The 23155-nt window shown below is 35.2% G+C and overlaps 4 protein-coding genes, 1 non-coding gene and 1 pseudogene across 6 annotated transcripts; 2 read left to right on the top strand and 4 right to left on the bottom strand.

The window, feature by feature from the left end:
- Positions 1 to 577: 577 nt before the first annotated feature.
- Positions 578 to 2676, bottom strand: LOC111205152. The gene is made up of 5 exons (XM_048765913.1): positions 2537 to 2676; positions 2394 to 2400; positions 2138 to 2317; positions 1931 to 2057; positions 578 to 1805 (listed from the first exon to the last, which is right to left on the bottom strand). Exons 1-5 carry the CDS (start codon positions 2674 to 2676, stop codon positions 1714 to 1716), a joined length of 546 nt encoding a protein of 181 aa, XP_048621870.1. The 3' UTR covers positions 578 to 1713.
- A 2032-nt stretch (positions 2677 to 4708) lies between these two features.
- LOC106424214 lies at positions 4709 to 10521 on the bottom strand (annotated as a pseudogene).
- A 1799-nt stretch (positions 10522 to 12320) lies between these two features.
- LOC111205442 (homeobox protein 2-like) lies at positions 12321 to 16571 on the top strand. Of its 2 annotated transcripts, none has more exons than XM_022701254.2 (5): positions 12321 to 12755; positions 14478 to 15176; positions 15269 to 15460; positions 15553 to 15678; positions 15768 to 16571. In XM_022701254.2, the coding sequence occupies exons 1-5, from the start codon at positions 12714 to 12716 to the stop codon at positions 15873 to 15875; spliced, it is 1167 nt and encodes a 388-aa protein (XP_022556975.2). In that variant the 5' UTR covers positions 12321 to 12713; the 3' UTR covers positions 15876 to 16571. The 2 variants fall into 2 exon arrangements, with proteins under 2 accessions (XP_022556975.2, XP_022556974.2); XM_022701253.2 differs by lacking the exon at positions 12321 to 12755 and adding an exon at positions 14294 to 14391.
- Positions 16440 to 17766, bottom strand: LOC106424338 (60S ribosomal protein L23). Its single transcript, XM_013865091.3, has 3 exons — positions 17617 to 17766; positions 17240 to 17524; positions 16440 to 16752 (listed from the first exon to the last, which is right to left on the bottom strand). The coding sequence occupies exons 1-3, from the start codon at positions 17627 to 17629 to the stop codon at positions 16628 to 16630; spliced, it is 423 nt and encodes a 140-aa protein (XP_013720545.1). The 5' UTR covers positions 17630 to 17766; the 3' UTR covers positions 16440 to 16627.
- Positions 17767 to 17928: 162 nt separating this feature from the next.
- On the bottom strand, positions 17929 to 20296 carry LOC106424298 (CRIB domain-containing protein RIC3). The gene is made up of 4 exons (XM_013865044.3): positions 19744 to 20296; positions 19485 to 19604; positions 19290 to 19390; positions 17929 to 19066 (listed from the first exon to the last, which is right to left on the bottom strand). The coding sequence occupies exons 2-4, from the start codon at positions 19540 to 19542 to the stop codon at positions 18566 to 18568; spliced, it is 660 nt and encodes a 219-aa protein (XP_013720498.1). The 5' UTR covers positions 19543 to 19604; positions 19744 to 20296; the 3' UTR covers positions 17929 to 18565.
- Positions 17931 to 18048, top strand: LOC125592210. Its single transcript, XR_007328053.1, has one exon. It is a non-coding gene; the product is annotated as a U5 spliceosomal RNA (small nuclear RNA).
- Positions 20297 to 23155: the final 2859 nt, after the last annotated feature.

Below are 23155 nucleotides of genomic sequence, written 5' to 3'. Positions count from 1 at the left end.
TTTAGATTTTCAGTTTTTTCTGTTTATGAAGAAAATTCTCTAAACATATGTTTTATAAATAATGATTTTCTATTTTAAATATAAAAACTAAAATTATGTTTTAATTATTTTAATAACAGGTGAAACGGCGATAGCTCAGAAAAAAAAAACTGACAACCAATGTAATATTCCATTAATAAACAAAAGTGGAACATGTGCTGCCAACCAGTGTCAAGCCGCATGTGTCAAAAGGCATAAAGAAGGGGTAGGTAAATGCACAACTAATCCAGACAAAAAAATGCGATGCATATGTTTTTATCTTTGCCCTCGCTGATTCTTTATCTACACAAAATTCAAATAATATTTATATTAATATTATGTCTTCGTCAAAGAAAAGAATAAAAGTTTTAATAAATTATTGTTGATTTTTGGGATAATAAGGTGTATTCAATGTTTTAAAACTCCATTCGGACATTGAACTGAACAATTTCTCTGATTAGTTGATCGGCCGCAGGCGAACTACAAATTAATAAATTACTAGATTTCATAATATAATAATATATTACATATTGAATAAAATATAAGAGGTATTTTCTGTTTTAAAAATTATATAAAAATTCATTAATTTATTTTTCTTTATTTTTATTTTCATTTCATATACAAAATATCAAAAATAATTTAAATTGTTTAACATTTAATAAAAACTATTAAAACTTAAAATCCATAAGTATTTAAATGTTTACTGTGAATAATTAAATTAAATTTTAAATCCAAAATAAACCAAAAGTAAAATATCAAATTGTAATAGATTGTCGATACTAAATCACATCAATAAATTTTTGTTTTCTCTATCATCGTTTATTTCATTGTACATGTGGCATGGTAAATTTTTTATCAAAATCTAAAATTCACAAACAAAAATCAAAACTACAAACACAAGTGATATTCACGATAAACAAAAAAAAACATAAAAAGTCGAAAGACATACAGAATAAAAAACTGAGTCAGACGACATATGGAGTCCGGCAACAGAGGAAGAAGATAGTAAAAAACTAAAAGTCTAACTTCTTATTTAGAATACCAAATATATTTTACTAAATAATTTTTTTAAAAAAAATTATCTATTGGGTCAACCACTGGTTCAACCGGTAGCCGAGTTTTGGATTGTAATGATTGTTTCGGATTTTATCACATTTTTAAATTATAACTTTTCTAAAAATCTAAATTGGGTTAGATATTGGATCACCGGTTTACCGGTTCGGGGTTTTGGAAAAGAAACAACGTTGTTTGCGTGGCAGATTATGTCGTCAATGGGCCACTCGTTGTCCTAATGGGCTATACTAATGAAAAGGGCTGTTTCACAACAATTAAATAATTTAATACTTTCAGAAAATTAAATACTGTAATTAGCTTGTAATCGCGAGATGTATAAAGGTTATTAATTACTTTCATAAGAGTATGTTTGATACAAGTGTGTTGAAAAATATTAAATAGTAGTGAATATTGTTTGTTGAATAACAAGGTTGGTGAAGTTCAATGTAGGAAACATTACAACATTTGAGATCCTTTCCTTTGTATTTCTTTACCTTTTAAACATGTATGTATATGATAGTAATATGAATATTTTCTGAGACTTTGTAATGTTTACATAGTTTACCCATGATAATCTGATATCTTCTTCTTTTTTTTTCGTAATAATGTTAAAAATCTGATAGTTGAGAGTTAGTAGTGTCTTTATGATGTTTTGGATGATGAAACACCACCGGTTTTCTCAAGGTCCCGTTGTCTTGCTCGTTCCATTTTCCGCTTTCGCCATTCTTCCAATGCTACGCGATTTTAGAGAACATATGTGAGTTACAGATCAAAACCTCTTCGTAATGTAGTTTTTTGTTTCTGATCTAAATCACATAGCATAATAAACAACAAAAGATCATTGTTGCCAAGTTTTTACCTTTCAAGCTTGATTCCTCGTTTGTGGGGAGGAAAGCTTTAAGCCGTTTAGACAGATCAACGGCTTCTGTGTTCTGCTTTACATCTGTTTCATGTCCTGCAGATGCCTCCTGTTGTATTTCTTTGACCTATCATTCAAAGACACATAGTGATGGTATATTTGGCTTTGAAAAAAATGCTATGGGAATGTAAAACAGTGTAAGCTTACTCTTTTGATGAGCTCCAAAGGTTGCATGGCAAGCCTGATCTCTCGTGCTTCCTTGATATACCGAAGCTGAGCTGCATTTATCAAATGGTATAGTATGGTGAAGGAATGAAACAAGCTAGGACCATGGACAATGAGCACAACAAACTCCAAGTGTTCTTTATTCAGTTCAACAGGCAGAATCTAAAGTATTCTTGAAATCGTTTCTCAGCTTTGTAGAAATCCAACGTGATATTGAATTCAACTGTTGAAGGGATACACTTAATCTAGGGAACGGGTTCCAAAATATGAAAAACTTGTCAACAAAGCCTGAGGTTTGTTGTTGTTATGAACACATACGAAAAAGAGCCAACACAAGATGAGCAACTTTGATTTGAAATCCTGGGAAACTTCGCAACAAACCTGAAATGATTCGGCGAGAGGAAGAAGAAGAAGAAGAGGATGATGAAGTGAAAAGGCCGCGAAGGAGGAAGAGGAAGATGAGCACGTTGACGATAGTCAGAGCTATTGTTGCATTCTTGAATGAAAACCTCTTTAGCCATTGACGATAAATATGATCCATTTTTTTTTGCTTAATTCCAAACTAATTGTGGTCTTTTCTATATGATTGATTTCGCAAATTTTGGAATTTATGAAGATCAATGATTTCTTCTTCTACAGACTAAACATGTGTTTGACTTTTGTTTTTTTATCTCTGTCTTAAATCTTTTGGTTGGACTCTTTAAATTGTTAGATATCTTTCCTTTTGGATAGTCATGAATCCAAACTTTCTTACCTTGTTTCCCCCTTGATTAATTTTTTTTTTAACTCAGCATCAACTTTCATTTTCCAAATTGTGAATACGGGATTACAACCACGCGAGTTTTCAACCCGACGTACAAACGACGCGATCTAGTAACACCTAGGATCACTAAGTTGGATCCTACGCTACCTAATCAGTACATCGCTGTAACTTTCACCACTCCGAGCCGAGTTAATCCCACGACTCGAGATAACCCGGCTCTTGCACCCTAAATTAGACCACCCAGCTAGCGTAGTGAATTACAAGAAGATCAAGACACTAGACCGACCATTCATTCTAATCCAAACCATTGGACCCCTAATGATTTGAATTCCGTACATGTTCCAACAGATACAACACCACCGGTGCATACCAGACAAGCATCATTCCTTCCAGCTATCACTACCCCGGCTCTGAGCCTGAAACCGAACATGACCGTCCGGAATGAAAGCGGACCTTAGCGACAGCAATCGAAAACTCAGCACTTCAAATCACAGCTTGCAAAAGGTGTGAAAGACCAGCCACCGGAACGACCACTGGTCCGTTTCCGGCGTTGGGAAGCTAGTCTCCACCGCGCTTGAACCGCAAAAGCCTCTCCTCCGGTTGACTCCACCATCGTCGAAGCCCTTGCAGCACGTCGTCTCTCCGAAGACCGAAGGGACATACCTCTGTTCGCCGTCTGTTACGTTCCTCCTCCAACCGTCTCACCGCCTCAGGGAAAGGTAGATCCGGTCTCTAGGAGTTGTCTCACCGCGTCACGCGCCGTCACCGTGACAGTAGCAACGTAGATCGAAAAAGGGTTTCCCCCTTGATTAAGTTGAACTAGGTTATCTTCTTTTTTTTATCAAAAGATGGATCATATTAGATAAAATCTACCAGGTTCATAATTATATTAAACATTTTTTATAGTCCGTTTGTTATGTTTTAATTACAATGAACACAGTAAACGAAAATGCTAATAAATTAAACTATTTAAAACATATACCGTAATGTAAAACAACTACAGTGGTGATGAGATATTCATCATGATTTTTGGTATGAATGTTAAGAATGAATATATGTTTGATGATCCTTTGTAAACTTTGGCAGGCGCAATTGGTTTGTGAAAATTACAAATTTTGATCAATATCATTATCAAACAGCACATTAATCTCATGTTCTAGTTTTATGGATCATGAGAGCAAGCGGGTCTTCAGGCGTTTCACCAAATCCCGTTTTCATCTTTAGTTTCTCCGAGTTTGTAATTGTCAATTTCTTCTATGTTGTATCTCAATTGAAATCAATACAAGTAGGCCTGCGCATTTCGGTTATCGTTTTGGTTCGGATATTTGGGGTTTCGGGTAGTTCGGATAGGGGCAGAAGATCCATTTAGTACTTGACATATTTTCAGTTCGGTTCGGATAGTTTTGGGTTTGGTTTGGTTCGGATAGTAAACGTAAAAACCGGAAAATATCCGAAAAAAGTTCAGTTCTCATTTGGATCCGGTTCAGGTTCAGATAATTCGGGTAATTCGGATAATTTGGATAAAATATCGGTTATTTACGATAAAATATCAAATAATTATGATGATTTAGATAAAAAAAATTTGGACATTTCGAATTACTTTAGACATTTCGGATAAAACTATCTGGATAGTTTCGTATACTTTCAGGTAGTTTGGATATTTTATAATAATTTAGTTATCCTCAACTATTTTCAGATACTTTTAATAGAATTTTAAATTTAAAATATATATTTAGTGATGTTATATGTATATATAATTAATATTTTTATATATTCGGGTATCCGTTCGGTTCTTGGTTCGGTTCCGGTTTGGTTATTTCGGATATAAAAATATAGGAACCGTTCGGGTATTTGAGGGTATTGGTTCGGTTCTGGTTTCGGATATTTCGGTTCGGTTCTTCGGTTCCGGTTATTTTGCCCAGGCCTAGATACAAGAATCCTTCAGACGAAATATAAATAAATAAGGTAGGCACGGGCTACTCTTTGACGGTGAGACTTGAGAGGCATCTTCTATTCATGAATCTTGTGCAGAATCTTCAGTGCTATCATCGCTAGGTAAACCGCATATCCTGAGGTTACGGTCCATTGAACCGACTGCTACGTATTTGGCGTCTGGACCAAACTTAACACATGTTGCTTTACCTGCAAGTTTAATGGATTTACAATGTCTGCATAATAGACTTAAAAAAGGAAGAGAAGAACAGTGACTTCAAAAGCTTAATATGACATACCTGTACCGGATAGATCAGGAAGTGTCTTGACTGGGTTCCACTCTGCTTTTACACTCGCCGTTTGGAATACTCTGAAACGTTGAAACGCGTAAGTGTTATCATTAGTCCGATCCACTAATGCAACATACACGGCATTTCCATTTATCACAGGTTCTTGAACTTGCACAACTCTCTTTTGAATACTTAGTTATCGAATGCATTGTGTGTATTAATGCAAACCTCGCCTTATATCTGAAGCAGCAATGCCAAGATAAGATCCGCTATGGTCAAACTCCACTGCACAATAAGTTCCATCCATGTCTTAGAATTATGAATACCACAATCAACAAAATGGACTAGTGAGAGGTGCTCAGATAGTTGAATACCTGAGTTTGCATCTGGAAATTCAAATGTTCGGAAGTTCTTTAGCTTGCGCAGGTCCCACAATCTAACACCATCCAGCGCAGAAGTCTGAACAAGGACGAAAGAAAAGATAGGTCAGTAAAAGTGGACGCTGGCGATATTCGCCTTTCTGTTTAGTTGGGTCAAAGTACCTACCGCGAGGAAATAACCGTTTTCAGAGAATGATACAGACGTGATTTCTCCAGTGTGTCCACCGAACTTCGCCACGTTTGCCTATAAGCCAATAGAGGAAGATGAAATTAAGGTGGGAACAGATGGAGTATACTAAAACGTTTGATGGAGAAAGAAGATCAAGGGCATGTTACCTGACTCTTTACATCCCAAATTTTGACAATAGATTGAGCAGTACCAGTTCCAAGAATGAGACCATCAGGATGGAAAGCAGCAGCCGTGTAATCCACCTTCTCGGAATCATCTGCTACCTGAATAATAACAACAAGCATGAGAAAGACATTTCGAAGAATACAACTAATGTTTCTCATGCTTTCTATAAACATTGTACGAGGACAAAAGCTGAAACTTGAAAAAACAGGTATCAGTTGCTTGTGGATAAGAAAGTTTGCGAACCTGGGCAAGGCATAAACCGGAGGTCATATCGTAGAAGCACCACGTACTGTCAAGAGATGCCGACACAAAGTATTTGTTCGTTGCATGTACAGTGACAGCTCGCACCTGAAAACACACATCAGTGTTTTTACGTTATAACGGAACAAGTACAGTACTACAGGTGATATTGTATGCGCGTATAACCTAAGCTCTTCAGTTTCATCCTTACCTCTGCAGAGTGATCTTTCAATGTATGTATACAGGCATAGTTCCCATCCTCGGAACTCCCCCAGATACGGACTGTCTGCAGAGTGTCGAAACACCAAAATCAGACGAACAGTGATGCAAATTATCATGATCAAACATAGCAGAGAGACCGCAAATGACAATGGTGTGATAAACAAAAGTTACGTATGAAATGCATCAAGCCAAGGTATTAAACAAAGATAGTACCACGAGTTATAAGGTTAAGTCAAGATAGTACCACGAGTTATAAGGTTAAGTCAACTTTTTATGGGGACGTGTAACACCAGGATCACTTTAGATAATCTCATCAGTTTTCAAAGATGACATGATGACTTTTACAAGAACTAGATTTCACTAAAAAGATTCTAGACTTTATATAAACAAGTTCATTTTCTCTAGACTAGTTAAGATATTGCATTACTCAACAAAGGACGATAAAAATTCCAACACAGATGCTACACAAGCACCACACTACACACAGAAAAAATAAACAACCATCGGTTTTCAGGCCTGTATATAATAATTTTTTGACTTACCTTGTCTGATGAAGCAGTCAAAACAAGATCGGTGTCACCTACAAACTTAATACTAGTAACCTGCAAAGGAAACAATGCATGTTAAGCACAAAACTAAAGAGGAAAGTTAGATGAAAAAATTAGAAAACCGCGGCAGTTGTAAAGATTGAAACAAAGTAAAAACCTTCTTTGAATGACCAGTCAACGTTGACAAGATTTGTCCTGATGGACGATCAAAGAGAACGGCAGTTGTATCGATTCCTCCGGTGGCAATGACATCCTGATTATCAATTCAATGCAGTGACTTCCCAGAACGGATAACAACATCAAGTGATAAGCGGAAATGAAGAGGATCCAGTTATCAAACCTTAGAATGTAGGATGTCCACCTAAAAAATACCAGGTTTGCTGGTCTTGTGAAGTGGGTGGCTTGAGAGTTGGGTGAACTTCTCCAGCTCATCAATTGAAGCCAATGTCGGAGGGATCTAGCGAGACAATGAGGAAAAAGTATCAAGACAAAAGTGCCACACGCAAAATCTAACAAAACACAGAATACAACTCCAGATCCGTTGAACGGTATGAACAATATAATACAGAGTTACATTGATATAGGTATTTCGATAAATGCAAATGTTGAGGCTTGTGGAATGCATAGGAGAAGGCATCATCGAAATCTTATTTTCAGTAGAGTTGAGATGGAGATTGAGAGATACAAAGCCACTAGAGTTGAGGAGGAAGATATTTCTTTATGGAAGAACAAAAATGGCGACTACAAAAAATGTTTCTCGTCGAGAGATACTTGGGAAGTGATTAGAGAGAAGCATATGAGCTGTTATTGGTACAAGGCAGTATGGTATAAATATGCAACTCCAAAATTTTCGTTCATATTATGGACAGCTTTGAATGGAAAGCTTCCAACTGGTGATCGAATGATCAAGTGGAGTGGAAGTATTGATACTGCTTGTGTGCTTTGTCGGAATCACCCTCTTGAAACTCTGCAACATCTATTTTTTGATTGCTCATTCTCTACTCAAGTTTGGGAGAAGCTGATGAAGGGAGTGTTGGGAAACATCTTCACTTCGAATTGGGGAAGTATACTCAGAATAGTTTTGGATCAGAGTCATCGAAAGATTAGGCTGTTTGTGATAAGATAAGTTCTTCAATCAGCAGTACACACAATCTGGAGAGAAAGAAACAGAAGAAGGCATGGCGAAGCTTCCTCACCGGTGATGTTATTGATCAAACAGATTGATAAAAATATGAGAAATAAATTTTCTATTATTCGAAAGAAAGGAGATGAAGATTTTGATCAGGGATTGTCATACTGGTTCAGTACCAGACTCTGAGTTGAATATTGAAGATATGAGCTTGAGGTTGGATGGATTTTGATGAGGTCCAGCAGGAGTGAGTGCTGGAATCCAGTAGGAGTGAGTGCTGGCTACCTAGTAGGAGTGAGAGCTAGGTAGAATTGGTGGGGAGATGGAAACCAGTAGGAGTGAGGGCTGGCCACCTAGTAGGAGTGAGAGCTAGGTGGAAGAGATTGAGAGTTTGAAGAGAGGAATATTATACTTGGAAGAGAAAGAAGTTGCTTTGATTTTTATCCAATTTTGTATAGAAAATCTTAGAGAAAAGACACTAGTTTGTAAAAAAGTTTTTTCTTTTGAATTCAATTTAACATTCAATTCAAAAAAAAAAAAATATATATATATATATATATAATACAGAGTTAGCATGTAATTCTCTCATGAAATCTACTTTCCAACCAAGATACTAATAGATCTGAAGCTAGATGTAATACCTGTCTCTTTTTACGCTGCTGGGAAAGAGAAGCATTACAATCTGTTAGTTCTGTAATAACTTCAGTCGAAATTCCAAGACGCATTTTCTTTGCATCGGGACCTTGTTCAGCACCATCGGCTGCTATTTGCAACAATAAAACATAGAAACTTGTTACAAGATAGTTGACTACATAGTCAACTTATTCTGATAAGAGAATGTACATGCATACCTCGTTTACCATTACTCAGAGTAGCATTCGCTGGGGCAACTTCGGGAGCTGCAGGTAACTGCCTTTCAGCCTCTGAAAGCAATTGTCGAGCCTCGTCTCTTTCTTTTTTAAGCCTAGAAATCACACGACAGGCAGCATCATGCTGCAAAGAGAAGAAGAAGTGTACCCCAAAAAAACATAGATCACTTTCATCAGTAATAATTAATGGACATGTCCAGGAAGTAACACTGTAGTACATAAAAAAATATTCATAAATCATATATCAGGTGGTGGCACAGGCAGTTGATAAAAATTACCTGGTACAAAGCATGACTTAGCTCTTGCCTCGCAGTATGCAGTTGTTGTTCAAGTGAAAAATTTGTTAGCATCAAACCATCCCATTCCTAGAAGCACAAAAATATATATGAACTTATGCACTTATTTTCCAGAGTCCACCATAACAATAAACAAATCCTGTCTTGATAGCAGTAAAAACTGCACGAATGATTCAGGTAGCAATGTATAATCTATCAAGTTCTTAGATCCACACAGCTCTACTCTACATAATCCTTAATGGGCGGAAAGTATTTTTCCAGATTCAACAAGAAGTAAAGCAAATACAAAGCCTCGAAAAGAAAGCATGAAAAAAAACAATATAAAAGCTTACAGATTGGAACGCCCCGAGCAATCCAGGGATGGTAGCTGTGTGTAATGGTTTTGGTTTTACAATCGGCAAAACAGTCCCCAAGAGCGAATCAGGCTGTGATAAGTTTCTCCAAACACAGCTCTATGAAAAATAGTTCCAGCAGATGCATTACCAATGTCATCAATGGTGTGTGGTTCACCAGTAACTGGACATTTCCCATAATCCTACAAGGTACCGAAAGCACTTAACAAATCATTACCAGAAACAATGTTTCAAACTTTTCAATGTTTGACTATTACGCATTATATCAAGCTGATAAGGATCTTACTTACTAGATAGGAATCTACTCACGAACAAAAGCGAAGAGCTTACCGATATATGCCTTTCGATAAGCCGCTTCTCGTAGAGCAAACCCGTCTTCTTCGAAACCACAGGCTCCACCGGAACTTCGCCGGATACTGTACGAGAAACAAACCAGAGTGTCACCAATCGAATTGAAACCCTAAATTGGCAAATAGAGGAGAAAGAGAAAGGAGTCTTACTAGCACAGTTCATCTTAGTATGAACGAAGACGATGGATAAGGAGAGGGCAGTAGTAACAGATGATCAATTGGAGTGAGAAGACGCAGCTCCTTAGTGGCTGAGCTAACTAAACGAAATCGCGGAGGCCGGGAGGAGGAGGAAGCAAGACGGAGAGATTTAAGAGGTTACAGACTTACAGTGCAAGTTCCAGATCTTTTGTTATAAATATTGGGCTTTTTATGATTGCTATATTTGGGAGATTTTGGGCTTTTTGATCAAGCCCATTAATAAACGCACGTTTCCCACTGTTTGAAATATTTTTTTGATAATAATATGCCAAAAATGATATTTAATCATAATGAAAAGCATTCCCTATTCAATAATACTGGAAAAAAGTATTATAAGGATTCCATTCACATAGAGTGTCTGATTTTTTTGTTAAACAAGTAAACCTGAATTTTCTGTCATAATAAATACGAATTAATACGGAATTTTTTAAATATTACAAAATGAAGCTTTCAGAGAAGAACAAAAGGGATGCGATGCTTATTGTCTTCCTAGATATAGGTCTTAGATTCTAATTACGAAACTTACAGGGTCTTATCATGATTAGCCCCGTATTATACAGCATGGTAGTTATTATAATCAATCTATGTTCATTAAATTGTTGTACTTTTACCAAATACTAAAATCAATTATTGTGTCCTACATTGTACAACATCTTCATTGTATGATCATGTAACATTTTTCCAAAAAATATATATACATAACATGTTGATCTTTTAAAATTTTGTTTGTTTATATAGTTTTTCCTTTTGAAACTACATCCTTGTCTTAAAGTGGTTGTTGATATATGCACTCAAGACCTTTTGTAGTAGATGCTCATACATATCTCCAAAGTATTGATTCATCGAATCAGCTTTGATCTCAAGCTGTTTCTTTTTTTTTTCTGACAAACAAAAGTATATATCTGTTTACATTTCCTTCTTAAATAGTTATTGCAACTCCATTACCCCCGATTTCTCTGAATCTTGTAAATAAAAAATAAAAAATAAAGAGCGGTGATATGCATTGTATTAAAACAACTATTCTGGAAACGAATCTCGGGTACACCTTGGGACGGGGGGATAATTAGATACTCATGCCAATGATTTTCAATGCTTCACAACTTCACAGAACCGGAGACCTTAAGATATTCACAATACCCAAAAATACTTTAAAACAATTATGTTTTCTCTTACAAAGATTCATTGTTCAACGTTTTATAAATAAAATAATTTTCAAAAAAAAAAAAACAGAAGATATAATAGTTCAATTGTTTTTACTAAAATAGTTTAGCTGTTTGTATTTTGCATAAATATATATATATATATATATATTTTTTTTTTGTAATCCAGGGTTTCCCGCTTCGCGGGTCAATCTCTGGGTCCGGTCAGACAGCAGACCAGCTTCACCCGAGAGGTTTTTCCCTGAGCCCGAATGCCCAGTACCCGTTTTGGTGTCCAGATGAGGCAGGGTAGTTTCCGCATGGGGGGATCGAACCCGGATGGTGGTTGCCACCACAGGCCCGTCCTTCCACTTGGACTACCTCATCCGGACATATATATATATATATATATTAAAGTTGTTGTTCTTAACATTCGCTCTAAAAAATTGGCATGCTCGTTCCTTACGTTACCTCGATCAATATTCTGATCTATAAACTTATCTTTTCATATGTTGTTTATGATCATTTCAATATTTCGTTATGGCTGTGAGATAACAACAGCATAGAAAATGACAACTCGAAGCATGGTATGCTAAAAATATCACTATCACAGAATTTTTATCCAGAGGAAACCATTTTCATATGAAATTTTTAGTTTTCGAATTTAACTAAGCATCACGTAACTATTTTCATCATATATACATTTTTTGACTTTGCACGTTCTGATTTATGTAATTTGTCAGTATATTAAAATTTCACTGACCTGGTCCTCTTTTCCACGTCTTATCAACATGAAAAGATAGTAAGTAAATAAATTAGAAAATGAAAAATAAAAGATAGAAAACAAATATTACTAAAAAAAAAATAGAAAAGCCAATTCTATAAATAAAAAGCTTAATTTAGTGCAAGTTTCAGTCAATAGGTCAAAATAATCGGAAACAAAAGAATTGGGTCAAACTCCATTACAGGTCAACCAAGTCACCACTTAGGTGGGACCAAATTATCCACGTCAACTCAAAATACGTAAATTTTATCCAATCAAAACGGTCCGTGTCACGCTAATAAGAAACTCTAGGACCAGCGTGTTTGGCGTTAGTCTCCACGTGGCATTTCTCAAGGACTTATTACATTAACACACTAGTACTTTACATACATGCAGATACATACATATATACATACACATTTAACAAAAACTATATATAACTTGTTACGTGAACTTGCATAACCTCCAATTAGTTTCTCCAGAAAACTGTAAGAACATTTTCTTTTCTTCTCTGTCTTAAACAGAATTGTTTTTTTGTTCTATTTGATTAATTATTATCCTTTCTCCCCCATATTAATTCTACGGATCTTCTTGTTCAGATACATCACTCCTCCCACACATTCTACAAAGCATTCAAGAAGCCTTTCTTGGGAAATTTTTCTCTTGATATTTCCCAGAAAACCTTGGCATCACGTTGGAGTACATACGTAATAACAGAAACACATATAAACATGTCGCAGGACGTAATTTCGTCGCACGAACAGCTCTCAATGGTATACTCTTTCTTTTTCTTCTTAATCTATATCCTTCAATGATTCTTTTCGCTATGTACCAAATTTCATGCAATGTTAATTGTCTGTCTTTGAATCTGCTTTGATCCCTTGAATGAATGCATGTTTATCTTCCTTGTGTTTGGTATCGAAAACATAATATACAAATAAATCTTCTTTATTAGGCATGCATGCATGTATCAAACCGCTTGAAAAATATCTATTAACAGAATTTAGGTGATATATCTGAATGGAATAATTATTCTATTATAAAGTCTAAGTTCCTTTAGGTAGGCCTGGGACGGATCGGGTGTCGGATATCCTTCTAAAAATTGTAATATCCGGATCCGGATTTGGATCCTTAAAATAAATAAATAATAATATTAATATATATAAAATATTAACAATAATTTAAAAATAAAAAAATATATAATGTTTTTAATTATTTTTATGTATAATGTTACAAAAAAATTTATATATATACTATTATAAAAATAAAAACATATTGAATAAATTAAATTTTTATATATAGATATTACTATTTTTGAAATAGTTATTAATAAAACTTACGGATCCGGATATCCGGACTAAAAAATTAAGATATCCGGATCCACAACATTTTATTATCCGGATCCGGATTCGGCCCCTCCGGATATCCAGATTTTCTGATCGGATCCGGATCGAATCTCGGATCGAATCCGGATCTCGGATAAAAGTACCAGACCTACCTTTAGGTACATCGTTTTCCCAGTTATTCCAATTTTATCTTCTTTTTCAATTTGCTTCAATTGCTTTTACTTCTTTTTTGTTTGTGGTTATTCTCCACAATTTATTGATCTCCCTACACTTCGAAACGACAATTACGAGGATAATTTTTTCATGGCTAACTCGTTTGCACGGTGCTTCGCGTGCTTTTTAGCCAACCACATTTCACCACAAGACATATATATATATATATATAGCATAAAACAGTTTATCAGAATTCAATAGATGCGCCACACCTGTTTTTAGTTAATTATTATACTACTTTCAGTTTTCAAAAGTGAGCTGTTTTTGTTTCATGTATTTTTTATACGGATCTTATAGTATTAAAATTAGGTAATTTAGACACATGCATGTCAAAATTACAACATTGATTTTTCTAGTGAACAAGTATAATTTAAGTTAACGCAACATAATAATCATTCATATTAACCAAAAAAATAGTAATAATCATTCACGCTCTGACATACTTGCTAAATATATCAGCTTCAATAAAAAAAACCATCACATGAATTTTCATTTAAATATCTAACTGATATACAAATATGATTCTTGTTCTTATTGAGGCCTTTATTTTTTAATTGTGAAATGTTAAAAAAAATGTTGGTTCTTACTAGGCAATGTTCTTCATTTCTCGACGCAAAAGAAACACTAGAATCCAAAAACTTTCCTTTTATGGAACTCTCCCTCTGGTATCGTTAATTTTTAATTATCTAGATTCCCTCTTGATAAAACACACGAATAACGAATTAGATCTGACAATATAAATAACATGTTCTCTCTAAACAACTGTATTAAGTTAAAAGGGTATCTAAATTTTTGTTTCTTGCTTCGCAAGATTGTCCGTCTAAGTAGCTTTTTTATGCAAGTCTTCAAAGTATGTCTCAAAAACAAATAGGTGCATATTTTGCTATGTTTTTCAGCTAAATCAATCTAACCTTCTTGTTGTTATGTTGTACGTAGGATGAGATCACAAGCCCTCTCACCGCACAAATCGTTGACTTTTGTGATCCACAATTCTTTCAAGAGACCTTTAATCAAACTTCTGAAGTGACCTCTGCTTCAAATTGTTGTGGCTATGTTGAAAACAACAACAACAACAACAATGGTTCGAAGCAAGACCATGAAGACAACAATAACAACAACAATAATGACAACGGGGACTTATCAATCATATTCGATTCACAAGACGATTTCGATAACGACATCACAGCTTCCATCGATTTCTCTTCCTCTATTCAGTTTTCAGCCTCTGATCAACTCCAAGACCAGTTTGATTTCACCGGTGTTCAGCTTCATCAGCCTCCCAACGTCCTCTACTCTTCATCTTCTTGTGATCCCCTGCCTCCGCCTTTATCGGTTTTCGAAGATGATTGTCTTTCTTCTGTCCCAAGTTACAATATTGGCTCCCTAAACCCTACTTCCCCTTCTTGCTCTTTCTTGGGTAATCCCGGTTTACCAACTTACATGTCTGTAACCGGGAATATGATGAATACCGGTTTAAACATGGAGAGATCCGGTTTTTACTCTGGGAGTATCCATTTGGGTTCAGATTTTAAACCATCACATGATCAATTGATGAAGATTCAGGCTGATACTAGTGGAATGTTCTTCCCAGATTCGATTAAACCCATCTTCAATCCAGAAAATCACCATCTCCAGGTACAAATTCCAATATAAATATTTAATGAAACCGGTATAATAATCCGGTTAAATATCTGTACCCGGTATTTACCGGTTTTTGTTTGAAATAGACACTTGACGGTGGAGAAAACCAGAACCACCTTGTGGCAACACCGGTTCTTCCACAGTGTGGAACAGATATAACCGGTTTAGACGATGGGAGTGTCAACAAAGTAGCTAAACTCACTGCCGAGCAGAGGAAAGAGAAGATTCATAGGTATATGAAGAAGAGAAACGAGAGGAACTTCAGCAAGAAAATTAAGGTATCTTTGCTTAACCATTATAACCAGACACCAGACTAAACCATTTGTTATCAATATACCGGTTTGGTTAAAGTAAAGTTTTGTTTAAATAGTATGCATGTAGGAAGACTTTGGCTGATAGTCGTCCAAGAGTTAGAGGAAGATTTGCAAAGAACGATGAATTGTGTGAACCACATAGACATGGTTCTTCAAGCCATCACGAAGAAGACGATGATGATGTAAGATTAATATGGTTTTATAACAGTTAAAACCATATGAAATTTACGTTTTTGATATGATAAACGTTTTAAACCGGTTTGGTTTGCAGGTGGGGGTCAAGGAAGAAGAACAATTGGTTGATTCTTCGGACATATTTTCACACATAAGTGGTGTCAACTCTTTCAAGTGCAGTTATCCAATCCAGTCTTGGATTTGAGTTTGATTATATGGTCATATAATCACAAAATAGTATTTTATAGAGGTTTATTTGTATATTTACTAGTGCAATTTTTAGCCATGACTCATATTTTCTCGGAAATATTTAGAACATAAGAAAAGAGAGAGATGAATAATGGGTTTAGGCAGCTCATGATGAATAAAACTGTAGTGAAGAGAGAGAGGGTTTGTTATTATGTTACATAGACTTACAAAGTTTTGTAGATACTAATTATATAACATGGTATGATATTACAATATCTACTGTATTTGTTGAGTGTTGTATAATGATAGTCATTTGAATATTGTATGCAAGTCTTAAACTTACAAGATTGAGATGTTCTTGCCATGAGAAGTTGCAACAACCCAACTTTGATCACGAACAGGTGAAACGTACTGGAAAACAACCTTCCACCAAATCTTGAAACATTAGGCATGAAGATGAACTTTTTAATTTGATTGAGAGGTGGAGCTTTTCATACTTCATAGAGGCAACACAATTCAACAAAGGTTATAAACTAATAGTTTATTTTCTCTGTGTTTAAGAGATTAAAACATGAAACAATAGGCCAAGGATTGTGCATTTTCAACGAGGAACCAAAATAATTGAATGTCGTACATAATGGCGGAAAAACAAAATACCAACTACAAAAATCCTCAAATTTGTTTTTGATATATTTAGAACTCCAACAATATTCAGAAAGATAATCAAAATGCACAGCCATAAAAGACCAATCAGTGACTGATCGATCCCTAGACAATGGCATTGGCAGCACTAGCAATTCTTGGCCAGAGATCAGCGCACTCTTTACCAATGGGACCAGTGATCGCAGAACCTTTCATTTCTCCCTTGGGGTTGACGATGACTCCAGCATTATCTGCGCAATAGAAAAACAAGAGCACCAGATTAGTATATTTTTTTTACATATACAATCACCAATGGGATAACTAAACAAACAATTGAGAAGAAACAAAGATAAAGTGATATATAGAGTCCATATGGAGCAGAAGCAAGCGTTCAAGCAATAAAGCATCTGTAACGAAGGACACAATTAAATTTCCCAGACTTGTAACCGTATCAACACCCTATAAAACGCGTCGGTGGGTACTTGACTTAAGCCTGGACAATATATTAATCCTATAACCAACCAAATAAATCAAAATGACGATTAAACCTGGTCATAGCTTAAACTACGTATCACTAACTATTGATAAGTAACATGACCAACATTTCAAAACAGGTTTTAGCATGTGGAGTCCAAATGGAGCACACAAATTAACTTTTCCAGAGACATAACAACACCCTCTAACAAGTGTCTGGTCTGATCACGAATTTAATTAGTGTTTAAAGAAAGTGAATTTTACCTTCGAAGTACATGAAGACACCATCCTTTCGGCGCCACGGCTTCCTCTGCCTAACGATGACAGCTGGAAGAACCTTCTTCCTCAGATCAGGCTTACCCTTCTTGACTGTAGCCATCACCATGTCGCCGACGCAAGCTGAAGGCAACCTGTTGAGACGACCCTTGATTCCTTTAACCGAAATGATGTAAAGGTTCTTGGCACCCGTGTTGTCAGCACAGTTCACCGTCGCCGCCACGGGGAGACCCAGCGACATCCTGAACTTGTTCCCCGACGTTCCTCCACGTCCTAATCAGTTTATCAAAAAACACCAAAACCCGATTAAAGCAATGTATAAGCACAATGGAAATTTCAACGACGAGGAGAAGAAGGGTACGAACCTCGCTTCGACATTTTTTTTTTGACGGCTTGAGATGAGACCTGGTGTAAGAAAATTAGGGTTTGCAAGTCTATATAGCGTTAGTGTTGAGGGTTTTTCTCACACTCGGGTTAAGTGGATGGAAGAAGATGACATCTTGTGTTTAAGAAGCCCAACTCTCAGAAGTGTTTCAGGCCCATTTAAAGCCCACGAATAATTACTTTGTGAGATGAATAACGTATTTTGCTTTATACGTCCCACATCGAGCAGTTGGAAGTAACGAGCAGCAATAGTTGTAGATAAGTAAAGGTCTCGTTCGGAGTTAGCGAATCACGCAGCCATGTGGTGAGCACAAAGCGAACTATTCTTTCGCCTTTTACTAAAGAATACCGTGTGCTCTCCATGCTTAAGTGGCATACGCTTATTTTTGGAGGGTTTCCACTAAATAGTGGATCCCGACATCTTTTTAGTCAAAATTGCAAAGTTCTTGTTGTTATGTTTAAGTTCCTAGGAAGGAATCTTATAATATTGTTTAGATAATTGTGAAACGGTGAATCAATCTGGTGAAGGAGTGTAATAGAAGCGAGGTTGTTGATATATACATCACCATTTTGTTTTGTCTTATTCGATTCACTAGTCTTTATGGATTTATTATATCATATAATTTCTTCCTCAATAGTTGAATATGCTACAACTTGTATGTCCATAATGTTGATTAGTCCATCTCTAACAGCGCCAAACTACTAAGAAAATTCAGAAGCAGCTTTGATCTTTCTTCAGTATAGAATCATTCAGTGACCAGTACTCTTTCGACCAGAATTGTAATAACTAGAATATCTCCTACGATATCATCACCCCCCTCTGGTGGTGAACCATTGTCATTGTGAAACAAATAAGTTTTTTTTTTCTCTAAGGAACAGTCAAGAAATACGAAAATAGTCACAGCCACATGTGACCGACCAAAATCAGTTTTAGTCTTTGTCGCCAGTATTATTATCATTACATGTACCGTCTGATTGAACAGTTGATTTCTCCTGTTTAGCTTTGGTCTTCTTCATGGACACCTCTCCTCCTCCTGATCCTTTCACCTTCCTATGACGCGACGAAGACTTTCTATGGGAAGCAGAAGAACTGTCTGAAAGTTGATTAGAACCTTCCTCGTCGTTAACCGAGACAACAACACGCCTCCTCCTGAGCGATGGATCATTCGACGAATCCAACGACGCGTGCCTACTCCTGTGGTGACGTCTCGAGGGTCTTGGTACCATTTCCGATGGTAACACGTTGCTGTTTCGCCTAGGAGGAGAACCGTTTTGTGACTCGGACTTACGCCTTGTCTTCTTGTGCTTTGGTTTATCAGGTGGAGGCAACAACTCTTGTAATCCAACTCCTTCTCCTATTGGATTGTTGTTGGCATCCCTCCGAGAAACTACTTGGCCATTCTCATTTCCTTGAGGGTTGAAGTCATTCATCTACATTTTTAACCTATGATGAGTATACTTATACGGGGATAAATACGTAGAGAGTGTTCCAAATCGGTTATAAACAAAACAATTTTTCTATTACGATTATTATTTTTTAAAAATTGGTCTAGACGGTCTATGCGCCCGTCTATCCATTTTTTAAACAGTAGCGATCGAGTATACTTATACATACATATATGATGATAAATACGTAGAAATGTAGAAACCGTACCCAGCTTGGTGCATTTGATGCGGGACCATCGGATCCTATGTGGGCGACATGCTTTACATCGGTGGGAAACCCGATCTGGATATCATGGTCTTTACCTTCATCTGCAATTTAGATTTTTTCATCATATAAAGATCTGACTTGTGTCACAAGAAACGTCAATATGTTTCTGTGAGTTGATGAGATGAGGAGACTCACCGAAAATCTGAGTAATGTGGCGAAGGCCTTTGAGAAAGCCTTTAACGGACGTGCTCATCTCGGGAGGAATGATTTTCCGTTAGAAATTCAGATGCTGCAACTCTGTGGATGTGCCAAGCCCTAACGTGTAGAGCAAACAAACATAACAAATCAATGTTCTGTCATTCAAGGAGTCTTAAGAGATTAAGAGAGACTGCAAAAGTAACATTTAAAACGTTCGGACATAACAAAGAATGTAAAGTGATCAGAGAATGTAAACCTTCATCGCATTGATTTTAATGTTTCTTTTAACAGAGAATTGGAAAGAGGGCGAGATCTAGAGAGACTTGAAATTAGGTTTCAGACAAATTCTTGGTTGAGAAGATGGTGGAGAGCGCTGAACTTTTTTACACAAAAAAATAGACGCAAAATTATCTTTTTCAAGTTTTTTATTTTTACTGTTTATATATATTTTTATAAATAGATTTCTTTCTATTCTAATGGAGGCAACGTAGAGTTAGGATTTTGTTTGGTCAATTCAGAATTTGATGACTTTATTGATGTTTGGTTTAAAGATTGAAAAAATGGTTCAATACCATATCGATTTGTGAATGTATATGGAGATTGTGAATCGAGGAAATGACTTGTGAATGTATATGGAGACTTGGTAAATAGTTATCCTTGAAAATATAGAGATTATTGCTTTTGGCTCATTTGAATGCTCATGAAATGGTCTATCCATGAGCTGTACCTCCATCCGGAAGTTAGATCTGTGTCTTAAATAGATCCGGGTTTAACCATTTAGTTGAAAAAAAAATGGAGAATAGAATAAGTTGTGAAGGAGGATCGATAATTCCTGTGTACGTAGACGATATTAAGCCACAGATTGAGTGATAGGTATGTTAAGTAGATACATGATCACATTACTATTCATAAACCCTTACTCAACGTATATAGTGTATTAATCATTCTAACAGCAACAATAAAACTTATTATTATTCCAAGGAAATACATATAGTATACTTATCATTCCGACAACAACAATAAAACAAAATAAGACAAAAAAAACAACAACATAAAAATGCGCTCTCCAAGTCACAGCCTCAATGTCAAGTCGATGGAACCACTCTCGGTTGCAGTATCTAGCGGACCTTGCGGTCTCCGTTGCTCCAGCTGGCAAAGAAGCGGAAGCGTACGAGAACTTTCCGATGCCATCGCCGGAAAAAAATTAATCAGCTTCGGCTTCTCCTGCTGCCTAGACAAAAAGTTAGAATTGTTAGCAGGAGTGTTCGCTGGAAATCTTTTATGAAACCTCCCTTGTTCATCTATATGATGACCACTACGGTAATAATTCAAGTTGAAACGACTCCTCCCAGACAAAGCATGATTATGGTTCCTGTAGTGTCGGAAGGTTGTGGGTGCGGCTGCGGTAGAGGAAGAGAAGGTGAAGAAATGATGATTGGAGTGAAAAGTGTTGGAGTGCGAGATTTGGTCTTGAGGTGTTAAGAAGATTCTTTTACAAAGGGAACATTCATGGTGGTTTGAAACATGCATGAGATCCTTTTTCATGCCAAATCCACCGATCATTTTCTGTAAATCTTTATATTTGTATATTAATGAAGATGCAAGAGATTGAAACACATCTATTGAACTATATTTATATACAAATTTATGTGTAAAAGTGAGGAGATGCATGCATGATGCCAACCCTATTTTGAGGAAAATATATTCACATGTTTGTTAATCCCTTATATATTAATTGAAAAACATTACAACCTTTAATTATAGTCATGTGTCATCACCAGAATAAAATTCAGAATCTTTAGAAAATATGTTGGTCCAATTAAGTATATATTATACTTTTCATTAAACTAATCATAAAATTAATTAGCGTGTACAATTACTATTTTCTTTTATTTCCTTAAATAAAAGCTACGGAATTACCAAATATGAATAATATATATATAACAATTAATGATTCTAATAATAAAGATTTGATAACACTTTATATCTCATCCATCTTTTTTGATTAATTTTATATTATTAAAATAAATTAAACAATCAAATTAGCTATAAAATTAAAATATAGATTTTTCGTATATGTTATATTTTGAATTTAAAAAGTGACCAAATTACTAAAACTGTTAAAATTATTATGCTGAGTTGTCACGTAATTGGAATGTTAATTTGTTTACGTGGCGGCTTGAAAATCAATTGAGAATTTTGTTAGTCCAAAATTAAATTGTTAGGGAATGTTATATTATATAGTATGTCCATTATGGACCATTTATTTATAAAACTGAAATTTATTATATATTATTTTTTAAAATAAAACCTACGGAATTACCTAATTTGATTATGATATATAGTAAGTAATGATTTTAAATAATGAAGATTTGCTAATAATTTGTATACTTTCTATCATTTTTGTTTAATTCTTTATTATTAAAATAAATTACACAATTACATTAATCATATATTAAAATTTTAGATTTTTTTTTAATATGTTGTATTTTGAATTTTTCAAAACGAGTATAGATTACTAAAACTGTTAAAATTCTCACATAAACTTTTGTGATCAATGTTTAAATTTTTTCTATAATAAGATACAATGATAATAAAATCATATAAATAAATAATTTTATTTTAATTGGTGTTTACGTTAATATATATATATATATATATATATATAATTCATATCATTTAAAGTTAATTATATATCACATACGATGGATAAAGTTGATTGTTTTGATTTATTTATCCTAAAATGATTGCGAATAAACAAGAGCGGTCATTTGATTTATATGTGCAAGCCAATTTATTACATAATAGTAACTGATTTCTTAGTTATTTAATATATAATTATAATTTTATTATTTCATAATATGCAGAAAAATATAAAATAAGTAATAAATATAAAATATTTATCCTGCACAAGGCGTAGATCTTAACCTAAGTATGCATCTCTTTAATAATTTTGAATCTTAAACATTTTCTAAATCTCATGCCAAAATAAAAGAAAGAAATGAGAATAAACTCAAAATCAATAATTATATCGAGCAATAACCAAAATGATACAAAAAAGGAGAAAAATATCTAAGATAGATAGTGTAACACCCCCGAACCGTTTTTAGACATTGGTCAACCATTCAGGCAATAGTCAAACAAGAACATGCCCAAACGACCTTCCTCTGCCAAGTCCGAAAGTGTTACAACGGGTTGAGAATAGACTTTCCAAGTCACAAAACATAATTCTGTAACCCAGAATATCCATTCAAAACTCGTTTCCTCTAATCTTCGGCCTGAGGCTTTGCAACCCGTACCGAATCATAGAGTTGTGTTAGGTTGGACTAACCTAATATCAGATTCAACAAGTCACGAATATAAAACATATTTTATTTCATATATATATATATATATATATATAACATGAAGTTCACAAGCCCAAAATATGATACATAGGGTCCATGGACGCAGCCGAAAGTAAAACATACATTCATATATCTTGAAAACGAGTCTTTAGCAAAAGATGTCCAATCTACACCAGCTCCTACAGTTCCACGAGCGCTATGGTGCTTTCTACTGTTCACCTGCAAAAGGATGTGAGGAGTTTCACTCAGTGAGCCATAGTTCCCTATCTAGCATATACAACTACCTGTCATTCTAAACCCAACCCCAAACACAAGCAAGAC

The sequence above is a fragment of the Brassica napus genome, chromosome C8 (assembly GCF_020379485.1).
Source record: "Brassica napus cultivar Da-Ae chromosome C8, Da-Ae, whole genome shotgun sequence".
Lineage (NCBI taxonomy): Eukaryota > Viridiplantae > Streptophyta > Magnoliopsida > Brassicales > Brassicaceae > Brassica > Brassica napus.
This window is presented reverse-complemented; position numbering and strand designations above follow the sequence as displayed.

Excerpts from the sequence above, each read along its gene's own strand:
- LOC111205442 (XM_022701254.2), top strand. The coding sequence starts at position 12,714 with ATGTCGCAGGACGTAATTTCGTCGCACGAACAGCTCTCAATG. Across the intron at positions 12,756-14,477 it reads CGCACGAACAGCTCTCAATG|GATGAGATCACAAGCCCTCT; the intron begins GTATACTCTTTC and ends TGTTGTACGTAG. Across the intron at positions 15,177-15,268 it reads CAGAAAATCACCATCTCCAG|ACACTTGACGGTGGAGAAAA; the intron begins GTACAAATTCCA and ends TGTTTGAAATAG.
- LOC106424298 (XM_013865044.3), bottom strand. The coding sequence starts at position 19,542 with ATGAGCACGTCCGTTAAAGGCTTTCTCAAAGGCCTTCGCCACATTACT. Across the intron at positions 19,391-19,484 it reads CCACATTACTCAGATTTTCG|ATGAAGGTAAAGACCATGAT; the intron begins GTGAGTCTCCTC and ends TCTAAATTGCAG. Across the intron at positions 19,067-19,289 it reads CATCAAATGCACCAAGCTGG|ATGAATGACTTCAACCCTCA; the intron begins GTACGGTTTCTA and ends TTAAAAATGTAG.
- LOC106424338 (XM_013865091.3), bottom strand. Across the intron at positions 16,753-17,239 it reads TGTCTTCATGTACTTCGAAG|ATAATGCTGGAGTCATCGTC; the intron begins GTAAAATTCACT and ends TCTATTGCGCAG.
- LOC111205152 (XM_048765913.1), bottom strand. The coding sequence starts at position 2,676 with ATGGCTAAAGAGGTTTTCATTCAAGAATGCAACAATAGCTCTGACTAT. Across the intron at positions 2,058-2,137 it reads CTTTGGAGCTCATCAAAAGA|GTCAAAGAAATACAACAGGA; the intron begins GTAAGCTTACAC and ends TTTGAATGATAG. Across the intron at positions 1,806-1,930 it reads CGAGGAATCAAGCTTGAAAG|CATTGGAAGAATGGCGAAAG; the intron begins GTAAAAACTTGG and ends AAAATCGCGTAG.